The 11,986-nt window shown below is 44.8% G+C and overlaps 1 protein-coding gene and 1 pseudogene across 1 annotated transcript; one reads left to right on the top strand and one right to left on the bottom strand.

The window, feature by feature from the left end:
* The first annotated feature begins 388 nt into the window (after nucleotides 1–388).
* Nucleotides 389–4,035, top strand: LOC119334519. The gene is made up of 4 exons (XM_037607076.1): nucleotides 389–658; nucleotides 938–1,221; nucleotides 2,156–2,376; nucleotides 3,244–4,035. The coding sequence occupies exons 1-4, from the start codon at nucleotides 453–455 to the stop codon at nucleotides 3,817–3,819; spliced, it is 1,287 nt and encodes a 428-aa protein (XP_037462973.1). The 5' UTR covers nucleotides 389–452; the 3' UTR covers nucleotides 3,820–4,035.
* Nucleotides 4,036–7,148: 3,113 nt separating this feature from the next.
* On the bottom strand, nucleotides 7,149–7,614 carry LOC119332439 (annotated as a pseudogene).
* Nucleotides 7,615–11,986: the final 4,372 nt, after the last annotated feature.

Here is an 11,986-nt window from a genome sequence, read left to right as displayed (position 1 = left end):
CCGCGCCGGCGGCTGCGTGGTCCGGGATGGCGAACTGGGGCGGGCGGCGGCGCTGGAATCTTATCGGGCGGCCCTACTCGAGGTCGCGCGATGCGAACAGATCGGCATCGGTCGTGGGTGGCTCGGTGGCAGTTTTGCCGTAATAACCTGCTGCAACAGGGGCACTCTGTTAGCTCCAAGCGTTTTCTTTGGTGGGACTTGCTAGAATCCTGAGATTGTGAGAGAAGCCAGGTATTTTGGGATTTTGTGATTGTACTAGGATTCTAGAGAATCCGGTTAAGATTTTGAAAGTTCAATCGAGTTCTTTTCGCTCGGGATTTTAGGGACCAAGATTCTCCATATTCTGCTCAAAAGAACTGGGCCTAAAGAAGACCGGCCCCGTGCGTTCAGCCCTTTCCTCTCCCCAGTCTCCACACCGGCACACCCCACCTCTGCCGCCGCCGCGCGCTCAGATGCCAATCCTCCGTCAGATTTTTCGTCTCCTCCGGCGACCTGGCGTCGCCATCTCTCATGACCCACTGCGCCGCCTCTCCTCTACCTCGCGACCTCTCCTCTCTTTCATGGCCTCTGCCCCGCCTTACTGGTCGCCACCACCGCTTGCACGGCGAAGTTTCCCTCTCATGATGGTTCCAGATCTACCTGTCCGTCGTGTTTCCCGGTATGCTCTCATCATCTGATGCCAAAATTTTCGCCTTTAGTTTCTTATTATTATAGTTTTGGATCTGGATTCTGACCAACTGTGGTTTTTTACCCCTTTTAATTATCCGAGCGTATTCGAGAAAAATCCCTTTTAATTATCCTTATGTGTTGATTTTTGTAAATAAGGCAGGGGGTGTGGGGTCTTATAGTTAATCCGACGAAAATGAAAGGGGAACCGAAAAAGAATTGAATTTTCTGTCGGGTGCTCAGATTTGCTCTTTATTCTCTTTGGTGATAGATTTCCACCTGGATCTCGGAGCATGACTAGTGGGACAACCTTGCAAGATATGAATACTATAGCCGGCAAACATGATGCATCTTCGAATATTGTGGACATCTCTGGTTGTGATGAAAACGGGAGGAGTGCAACCAATAGAAGGAGCGCATTGGTAGCAAGCGATGCCGAAGAAGATGATATTCTTGACCTGGGATTTCTTCCAAAAAGCACACACCGTGATGGTTCTTTATACAGGAACACTCATTCGTGGAAAAGGATGTATAATGTTGATGACTGTAGTGAGAGTAAGTAAATAATCTCTCTTTACCTATTTCAATTTGTTACAAGCACCTTTTTCAAGCTATAGTGTCAACTGATGTGTTCTCTGTTGAAATCATCCGGCTTTTTTTCTTTACTTTCCTTAATTTTACAAGTTAAATGTAGATGCATTGGCATTCAGGAGTTGCATTTGTTAGGTTTTGCAAAAGTAGGGGAGGAAATTCTTCAGATTCCTGCATTACCTTAGTTTGGTTATCCTGGGCCTCCACCAACCCACCCCGGTTCGCCACATGACTGGTTTTTATCCTTTTTGTTGTCACCATGTACCGTACAGAAATATGTTCATAAACCGCATTTTTAGCACATATTTTTGTACCATGAGCATTGAAGTAGGTTTAGTTGCTCCCAAGTATGCAGGATCGAAAATTATGATTTTTTATTATACAGACTGCGTACTATAGACCCAAAGTGGTCGGACCCTTCCCTGGACCCTGCGCAAGCGGGAGCTACATGCACCAGGTTGCCCCCCTTATTATACAGACTGATGTTATCTACCATCAAAATAAAAAAACTAACTTACAATAAGACTTCTAGAAAGTGAAACAATAGAATATTTTCATCAAGGGCTGAATTGACTTGTTTTAGTAATTCTTGGGGTAGACATAACAAATAAATAAGTTTAGGGGGTTATGAAATAATCTGGGAGGGTGAAATGGACCTTTACTTGCTGACATGATGAAATGTTACCTGCTTTTCTTTGGGTTTCCTAAAACAAAAACCTTTGATGGAGTGAAATTCATAGTAGAAAGAACATCGATAATTTTCATTTGGATGAAAAGGAAACTTCCAATAGGGCCATGGAATCCTCTAGTGACACGCTTACTTTTTGTATGACGACTATTTTTTTCCTGTATTGTTTTCCATTACAATTTAACTTATTTCTTTACTTTTTTTATGAAGCTCGGCTACCAGATCCCACAGATTGTGACATCCGCAATGGAGAATGCATTCGGCATCAACCTAATCGCGTGTTACAAATTTTCTCATTAAAGTTGGCTGAACTTACTCTGGATCTTGGCCCAGTAGAGTTGTATGGATACATAGCAGTGCGGGATTATCTGGATACCTTGCGTAATTATGTTGTCAATATAAGCAGGGATGATCCCATCATTGTGAAGCAGGTGCGAATCCATACTTACCTACGATTATTTCAAGCAATAAGTCTACTTAATAACCCCCTCAAGTATAAAACAATGTATTTGTCCCCTTGAAGCATTCCATATGGTTTTAAGTACCCACTGGGGAAGTTCTCACATTAGGTGGATGTTGCAGTGTGGGCGAAACCATCTGAGGAAATGATTTATACAGTATGGGGGGGGGGGGGTCAAATACCTGACTTATGTCAAATCTATTCATTTCACATTGTAAGGCCAAACCTAGTGTATGTATGGAACAGCAAGCACTCTCAAGTCTTGTGATTTATCTGGACAGACCTAGCAGAATGGTAGTTTGGATTGTTTAGGCCACCATTACACCAAGTTTATATTGTGGAAAGGTGATTTACTATGAGAAACTTATAAAATATGGAACTGAGTGAGTATATCATGTATTCCAAACAAAATCAAACAGAATAGTTCGGGCTCTTAGTTGCTACTTAACACACCAGCATGAATCATTGCATCACTATTAAGTCATTTTGTTTTCTCTTCTCATTTCGACATGCTTATGTAAAAATTGGGATCTGAACAATGTCAAATAAATACCGAGGGCCAATTTCCCCCCCTCCCAAACACTGGTGTACACTATGTAACCAGTCAGTTTGATATGTGGCAAAGATGTTGGTCAGCAATTGTAAAGTATCACAAAATTAATGTTGCAAGTAAAACAGCTTAGAGAAGTACACCCTCTGTTCCTAAATGTAAGATGTGTTTTGGTAGTTCAATTTTTGAATTGCCAAAACGTCTTACATTTAGAAACAGAGGTAGTATAAAGCTTTAGTTGTTTCTTACTTCCATATGGAGAGCTACTAAACAGTAACAAATTTGTAGGGTTCTCTCATCGACATGGCTGGCCCTAAGCGAGGGATAGATTTGATTTCCAGTATTCTAGTGGAATATGACATGAGGATCAAGGTAGGTGAGGAAGAAAGGGATGATTACCAGCTGATTGATGGTGTAACAGACATAGACGACGTGGGCCCATGGAATCGTGCATTGAAAAATCGCATCCAAGGCGACTGTGGAGCGGTTGACTTAACCATAGCACGTGTTGATGACGCAGTCATGGCGAATATTGAAGTTGCCGTGTCAGAAGTGCAGAGCAGTTTTCATCTGCGCTTGCGCTGTTTTATCGGTGGTTATAACGAAGGAATTCGGCTCTTCAATGGTACAGTTGGCGAGTCACGTCATTTAAAGAGGTCTGTGGTTGCTGTAGTGGATGGTTCCACTCTGGTTTTGAAGTTCAAGGCGGCCTCGGGGCCATCTGGTTCAGCGGAACGATGTTGTTCCTTCCAGGCAGACACGCATGGACTTGATACTCGAGAGATAAAGACTGATTTTGGGTTGATCTCAGTGAAGGTGACTTGGTCGACTCTGCGTACCAGGCTTATTGTAGGGCTTGAATAAAGTTTGTCAAAAAGTTGTGTCTGAGGAATGGCCCAAGACCCGGTCAACAGTCTAGAGTGAGTTGTACGTGGACACTGTTGAACTGTTTAGGGTATCTTTACATGTTTCTGGTTAACATGTTTCAGTACTATTACCTGACAATCCTAGCCATTTGGGGTACACTGGTTCTGGTATCTGTACATAGTGTTGTTCGTGCTCAGTCAGAGCATCTCAGTCGCTTTTTGACTACTTGGAGGGCAAAAAACGGCTCCAGCAACTTCATTTTTTAAGAACCACCAAACTTTGTTATTCATAGTTCACAAAACTGGGAAAATAAATGTGATCATGAGGCTGTCCCAACCAGACATGTCTACCACAATCTAAAGAATCAAAAAGCTTGGCTAGTAAATGGGCTTCTCTATTCAAGGCCTGACTCTCAGAAACAAAAACTACAATTAAATTTGGTTGTCCTTAACATAATCTCAGCTACAATCAGACCATGAATACCAGTGCAGCCCATGTTGATATCATTAGCCACCTGCTTAGAATCAGTAGCCACTAGAAAATTGTGAAGTAGAAGATCATCCGCCAAAGATAGAGCTTCCCTGCAAGCGATACCTCTAGAGTTGAAACTTCTCTCATGCCATGAATTACTAGCGTACATGATCGCAAGTAATCCCAGAAGAGTCCATGCATACAGCCACCGCAGTGCCTCCTATACCAGATCTAACAAAATCTGTGTCAGTATGAATTTGATGAAGTCCCTCTTCGGCCAAAACAGTTGCCCAAAAACCAAAAGTTGCTGAATTTTGTTTTGGGTTGCCCTAAAACAGGGCACAACTATTGTATATTTTGGGTATGACTGCGGCACATTAGAACCCAGTTCCTTCCACTGAGATATGGGTTTAAGAAAACCAAGCAATTGTTGTGTTTCTATTAGCTAAACTTAGTTTGTTCTCCACACAGTATAATAAGAAACCTATTTGCGTTGGCATCACGGTTCTAATATTCCGAAACTGTTTGATCAGTGGTGCAGTGACATTAGTCTGTAATGTGTTTGACAATGGACACTACTTCAACGTTGCCACCTGCATTTCTCTTAGTCATAGATGAAGCATCTGGTGTTGGCACAGATGTGGTGTCTTGGATGAAACTCTGCTGAAAGTTTGAGTCCATCAGCAGAAAATGAATTTGTGTTTTCACAAAGGTTGAATTCTGAACATGGTGATGCTGATGTGCCTGGACAATCGGCCTATAAGTTTCAGTCATTTTCATTAGCACCTATCATTTTGAATATGGCGATGCTAATGCACCCATGTTTACTCAGAAAATGAAAATGCAGGCGACTTGCTGCATTTTGCTGCGCACCCGAAGTATATTTGGTTTAGCACATGTCGTAAATCTTCCGAATAACATGTGAACAAAATTCAGGTTTGATCCCATATAACACTACAAGAATACTAGTTTCTGCAGATTACATTGTTGGCATGCTTTGTACATCAGCTGATCTTTGTTTAATAAAATTAAGAGATTTTTTATCTGCTGCAATAGTTGTATAACAACTTTCGGTAAGCAATTGCGGAGCATCTTTTGCTTGCTTCTTGTTTTTCTCTCACATGTTTGAGTTTGGATGGAACACAGAAAGGTCGCAGGGGTTGTAAAAGTCACGTGGATTTCGTCGTCAAATTTTGTGTTCCATTTTCAACAGATTGGCTACAGTCTGGTTGAAATTTTGGACAGTTGAAGGGTAGTGTACTTACTAGAAGCGGTTGCGCGACTTGTCGCGCCATTTTTGAAACAAGTGTTTGTTCAGTATTGGACTGCTTACATTCGAGACCGTAACTTTTATGGACCGGCTTCTTGTGTCGAGGTCAGCTCCCTTTTTGATGAAATTTTAACCAGGGAAAAGAATATTCGCCTCATAACCTTATCTCTAATCACTTGACAAAGAACTTACCAACTGTAGCTAGTTTATACTCCCTCCGTCCTAAAATAAGTGTCTATACTTTGTACTAACGTTAGTACAAAGTTATAATAAAGTTGAGGCACTTATTTTGAGCATGCTCAATTATACTTATTCTCGAGCGAGCTAGTTTAGAGAATCAACCATAATTTCATCAACGCCATTCTAGTCGTACCGTGCATTCAATAAGATAAAATGCACCATCAGAAAACATTAGTTTTGCCCGTTAGGCATGCCGGCCAAACATATTGTGCCGCATGGTGGGGTGTGGAAAACCAAACCACACGAAAATCAACATTTCCTTAGGTGGCATGTGCTTGTTGATAATGATGACATCAACATAAAGAACACACTAAACTAAAATTTTCAAATAATATTTTTTGGAAAATTTAGTGAGTGAGTAATAATGGTGAATATATCATTTTACAAGATGAATTTTCACATTAAAATGATGCTAAAAGGTGATCATCATTAAAAATTGCCATGAAATCACATTTAACATTAATGCCACATGAATTTTCAATGCAATTTCCAATTGGTTCAACCGTATTCAAAAAATTGAAACATGATTTTAGCATAATACTAGATTTATATTCAATGCATAAACATAAAAGGAACTGAAACAACTTAGAAAGCACTAAAGATAAATAAAATGATTGATACCATAATTAGGTCCATTATAACCCACGGAAAAACATTATAAAAATCTCTCATCATTAAAGTAACTTTCAACATAAATTTGGGCTCATATTTCTCATTTGAATAGTGCATAAATAATTTATATTTTCATAATATAGCAGAAAATACACTGGAAAAACATTTTCATAACTCGGCCCAAAACCTATTGGTGTTATATATTAACTTCACTGGTCCAACAAATAAATTCATCCAAAAGAAAAAACATTTTGTGCGACCATAGATATAGAGTCAACCAGGCCATAGCCTGGAGGAGAAATTGGTCCATTCTATTTTTTTGCGGGTCAAAATTGGTCCATTCTACGACTGAATTCTGGACAGCATTTCCGCGTGGTTCTCGTCTGTCCGATCCAGTCGAACGGTCAGCACCGTGCCTTATAGCGGTAAAAAATTGCATATCTTTGATTGGTTAGTGCAAGTATCTTTATTCAAACGGCGAGGCAACGTTTGCCTCAAAACAAATTTTCATATCTTTGATTTAGTGGATTGGTGGTAAAAATATATGAACGGATGGGAAAAGATTATTGTGCAGACAACTGTTGTGATTGTACGTACATGTAACCTGGCCTCAAACATTATGGCTTTAAAGAGACTCAAACACTGTTCAAAAAGTTCCAACCAAAATCATACGCAAGAAAAAAAACCAAAGCTACACCCTCATGGAAAAGCGAGCGACCATAAGACCCAAATTCTAGCAGGCACCGCCCCTGAGGGCGAGCACGAGGTGGAGCACGTAGCCGCCCTTGACCTTGTACTTTTGCACCGTCTTGTCGGCGGCCATCTGCTTGCCATCGAAGATGAGCCTCTGCTGGACGGGCGGGATGCCCTCCTTCTCCTCGACGTGCTCCTTGATCCTGTCGGACGTGTCCGTGGGCTCGATGTTGATCCCGATCTCCTTGGCGGTGGGTGTCTTGACCTTGATGGTGGTGCCGTTGCGGAGGCGGAGCACCAGGGGATGCGTCGACTCCTTGTGCACGTTGTAGTTGCCAGCAAGCGACCGTCCTCCAGCTGCTTCTCGGCGAAGATATGAGCTGCTGCTGGTCCGGCGGGATCCCTTTCTTATCCTAGACCTTGCCCTTGACGCTGTCCACGGTGTCGCTGCCCTCCACCTCCAGCATGATGGTTTTACCTGTCAGGGTCTTCACGAAGATCTACATCGTCTTAGGCGAGTCGCGACTTGAGTCGTCGAGGCTTCATTGGCGACGAAAAGAGTTGTGTTTCGATCTCTTCTAGGTTTCTTTCGGGGACGGGGACCTCGGACTATGCGGATACACAACAAGGACGAAGGGACAGAGTGAGAAAAGCGAGGATTCATGTGTGTGTGTGTGTGTTGGAAATATGCCCTAGAGGCAATAATAAATTAGTTATTAGTATATTTCCTTGTTCATGATAATCGTTTATTATCCATGCTAGAATTGTATTGATAGGAAATTCAGATACATGTGTGGATACATAGACAACACCATGTCCCTAGTAAGCCTCTAGTTGCCTAGCTCGTTGATCAATAGATGGTTACGGTTTCCTGACCATGGACATTGGATGTCGTTGATAACGGGATCATATCATTAGGAGAATGATGTGATGGACAAGACCCAATCCTAAGCCTAGCACAAAGATCGTGTAGTTCGTATGCTAAAGCTTTTCTAATGTCAAGTATCATTTCCTTAGACCATGAGATTGTGCAACTCCCAGATACCGTAGGAATGCTTTGGGTGTACCAAACGTCACAACGTAACTGGGTGGCAATAAAGGTGCATTACGGGTATCTCTGAAAGTGTCTGTTGGGTTGGCACGAATCGAGACTGGGATTTGTCACTCCGTGTGACGGAGAGGTATCTCTGGGCCCACTCGGTAGGACATCATCATAATGTGCACAATGTGACCAAGGAGTTGATCACAGGATGATGTGTTACGGAACGAGTAAAGAGACTTGCCGGTAACGAGATTGAACAAGGTATCGGATACCGACGATCGAATCTCGGGCAAGTACAATACCGCTGGACAAAGGGAATTGAATACGGGATTGATTGAATCCTCGACATCGTGGTTCATCCGATGAGATCATCGTGGAACATGTGGGAGCCAACATGGGTATCCAGATCCCGCTGTTGGTTATTGGCCGGAGAGTTGTCTCGGTCATGTCTGCATGGTTCCCGAACCCGTAGGGTCTACACACTTAAGGTTCGATGACGCTAGGGTTATTAGGAAGACTTGTATGTGATTATCGAATGTTGTTCGGAGTCCCGGATGAGATCCCGGACGTCACGAGGAGTTCCGGAATGGTCCGGAGGTAAAGATTTATATATGGAAAGTTGTTGTTCGGGTTCCGGGAAAAGTTCGGTTTTTTCCGGTATTGTACCGGGAAGCTTCCAGAAGGTTCCGGAGGATTCCGGAGGGGTCCGGAGGTCCAGAAAATGTTCCACCACGTCCAATACAGCAGCATGGGCTATAGGGGGGGCGCCCTAGCCTTAATGGGACAAGGACACCAGCCCCTCCAAGGCCCATGCGCATGGGAGAGGGGAAACCCTAAGGGGGAGGGCCTCCACTTGACTTGGGAGGCACTCCTCCCCCCTTGGCCGCCGCCCCCAACCCTAGATGGGATCTAGGGGGGTCGGCCCCCTCTCTCCCGACCTATAAATAGTGGAGGGGTGGGAGGGCGGCCACCCCCTTGAACCTGGCGCAGCCCCTCCCCTCCAATACCTCTCCTCCTCCGCGTGAGCTTGGCGAAGCCCTGCCGGAGAACTGCCACTCCATCACCACCACACCGTCGTGCTGCTGTTGGACTCTCTTCCTCAACCTCTCCCTCCTCCTTGCTGGATCAAGGCGTGGGAGACGTCTCCGTTCCGTACGTGTGTTGAACGCGGAGGTGCCGTCCGTTCGGCGCTAGGATCATCGGTGATTTGGATCACGACGAGTACGACTCCATCAACCCGGTTCACTTGAACGCTTCCGCTTAGCGATCTACAAGGGTATGTAGATGCACTCTCCTTCCCATCGTTGCTAGATTACTCCATAGATTGATCTTGGTGATGCGTAGAAAATTTTGAATTTCTGCTACGTTCCCCAATAGTGGCATCATGAGCTAGGTCTATGCGTAGTTTCTATGCACGAGTAGAACACAAAGTAGTAGTTGTTGGGGAACGTAGCAGAAATTCAAAATTTTCTACGCATCACCAAGATCAATCTATGGAGTAATCTAGCAACAAGGGGAAGGAGAGTGCATCTACATACCCTTGTAGATCGCTAAGCGGAAGCGTTCAAGTGAACGGGGTTGATGGAGTCGTACTCGTCGTGATCCAAATCACCGATGATCCTAGTGCCGAACGGACGGCACTTCCGTGTTCAACACACGTACAGCCCGGTGATGTCTCCTACGCCTTGATCCAGCAAGGGGAGAAGGAGAGGTTGGGGAGACTCCATCCAGCAGCAGCACGACAGCGTGGTGGTGGTGGAGGAGCGCGGGACTCCAGCAGGGCTTCGCCAAGCACTACGAGAGACGAGGAGGGAGAGAGGTAGGGCTGCGCCAACAGGGAGTGCAAAATCACATGTGTTGGGCAGCCCCATACCTCAAGTATATATAGGGGGAGGGGAGGGGCTGCGCCCCCACCTAGGGTTCCCTCCCTAGGGGTGGCGGCAGCCCCCAGATCCCATCTGGGAGGCGACCAAGGGGAGGGGAAGAGGGAGGCGCACCAGGCATGGGCCTTAGGGCCCATCTGCCCTTAGGGTTTGTCCCCTCTTCCCCTTAGGCGCATGGGCCTTGGTGGGGAGGCGCCCCAGCCCACCTAGGGGCTGGTCCCTTCTCACACTTGGCCCAGATATGCCTCTAGGGCTCGTGGCCCCTCCCGGTGGACCCCCGGACCCCTTCGGTGGTCCCGGTACACTACTGGTGATGCCCGGAACACTTCCGGTGGCCAAAACCATACTTCCTATATATCAATCTTTACCTCCAGACCATTCCGGAACTCCTCGTGACGTCCGGGATCTCATCCGGGACTCTGAACAACATTCGGTAACTGCGTACATACTTTCCCTATAACCCTAGCGTCATCGAACCTTAAGTGTGTAGACCCTACGGGCTCGGGAGTCATGCAGACATGGCCGAGACAACTCTCCGGTCAATAACCAACAGCGGGATCTGGATACCCATGTTGGCTCCCACATGCTCCACGATGATCTCATCGGATGAACCACGATGTCAAGGATTCAGTCAATCCTGTATACAATTCCCTTTGTCTAGCGGTACGATACTTGCCCGAGATTCGATCGTCGGTATCCCGATACCTTGTTCAATCTCGTTACCGGCAAGTCTCTTTACTCATTCCGTAACACATCATCCCGTGATCAACTCCTTGATCACATTGTGCACATTATGATGATGTCCTACCGAGTGGGCCCAGAGATACCTCTCCGTTTACACGGAGTGACAAATCCCAGTCTCGATTCGTGCCAACCCAACAGACACTTTCGGAGATACCTGTAGTATACCTTTATAGCCACCCAATTACATTGTGACGTTTGGCACACCCAAAGCACTCCTACGGTATCCGGGAGTTGCACAATCTCATGGTCTAAGGAAATGATACTTGACATTAGAAAAGCTTTAGCATACGAACTATACGATCTTTGTGCTAGGCTTAGGATTGGGTCTTGTCCATCACATCATTCTCCTAATGATGTGATCCCGTTAACAACGACATCCAATGTCCATGGTCAGGAAACCGTAACCATCTATTGATCAACGTGCTAGTCAACTAGGGGCTTACTAGGGACATGGTGTTGTCTATGTATCCACACATGTATCTGAGTTTCCTATCAATACAATTCTAGCATGGATGATAAACGACTATCATGAACAATGAAATGTAATAATAACCAATTTATTATTGCCTTTAGGGCATATTTCCAACAGTCTCCCACTTGCACTAGAGTCAATAATCTAGTTCACATCGCCATGTGATTAACACTCACAGGTCACATCGCCATGTGACCCACATCCAAGAGTCTACTAGACTCAATGTTCTAGTTCACATCACTATGTGATAATCACTCAAAGAGTTCTGGGTTTGATCATGTTATGCTTGTGAGAGAGGTTGTAGTCAACGGGTCTTGGCATATTCAGATCCCTATGTATTCGCAAAACTTTATATCATAGATGCCGCTACCACGTTCCACTTGGAGCTATTCCAAATTATTGCTCCATTATACGTATCCGGTATCTCTACTCAGAGCTATCCGCATAGGTGTTAAGCTTGCATCGACGTAACTCTTTATGTCGAACTCTTTATCACCTCCATAACCGAGAAACATCTCCTTATTCCTCTAAGGATAATTTTGACTGCTATCTGGTGATCCACTCCTAGATCACCTTTGTACCCTCTTGCCAGACATGTGGCAAGGCACACAATAGGTGCGGTACTTCAGCATGGCATACCGTATAGAGCCTATGACAAGAGCATAGGGGACGACCTTTCGTCCTTCCTCTTTCTTCTGCCGTGGTCAATCTTTGAGTCTTACTCAACTTCACACCTT

Source organism: Triticum dicoccoides, chromosome 7A (genome assembly GCF_002162155.2).
Source record: "Triticum dicoccoides isolate Atlit2015 ecotype Zavitan chromosome 7A, WEW_v2.0, whole genome shotgun sequence".
NCBI lineage: Eukaryota > Viridiplantae > Streptophyta > Magnoliopsida > Poales > Poaceae > Triticum > Triticum dicoccoides.
The sequence above is the reverse complement of the archived record's forward strand: the minus strand, read 5'-3'. Positions and strand labels throughout refer to the sequence as shown.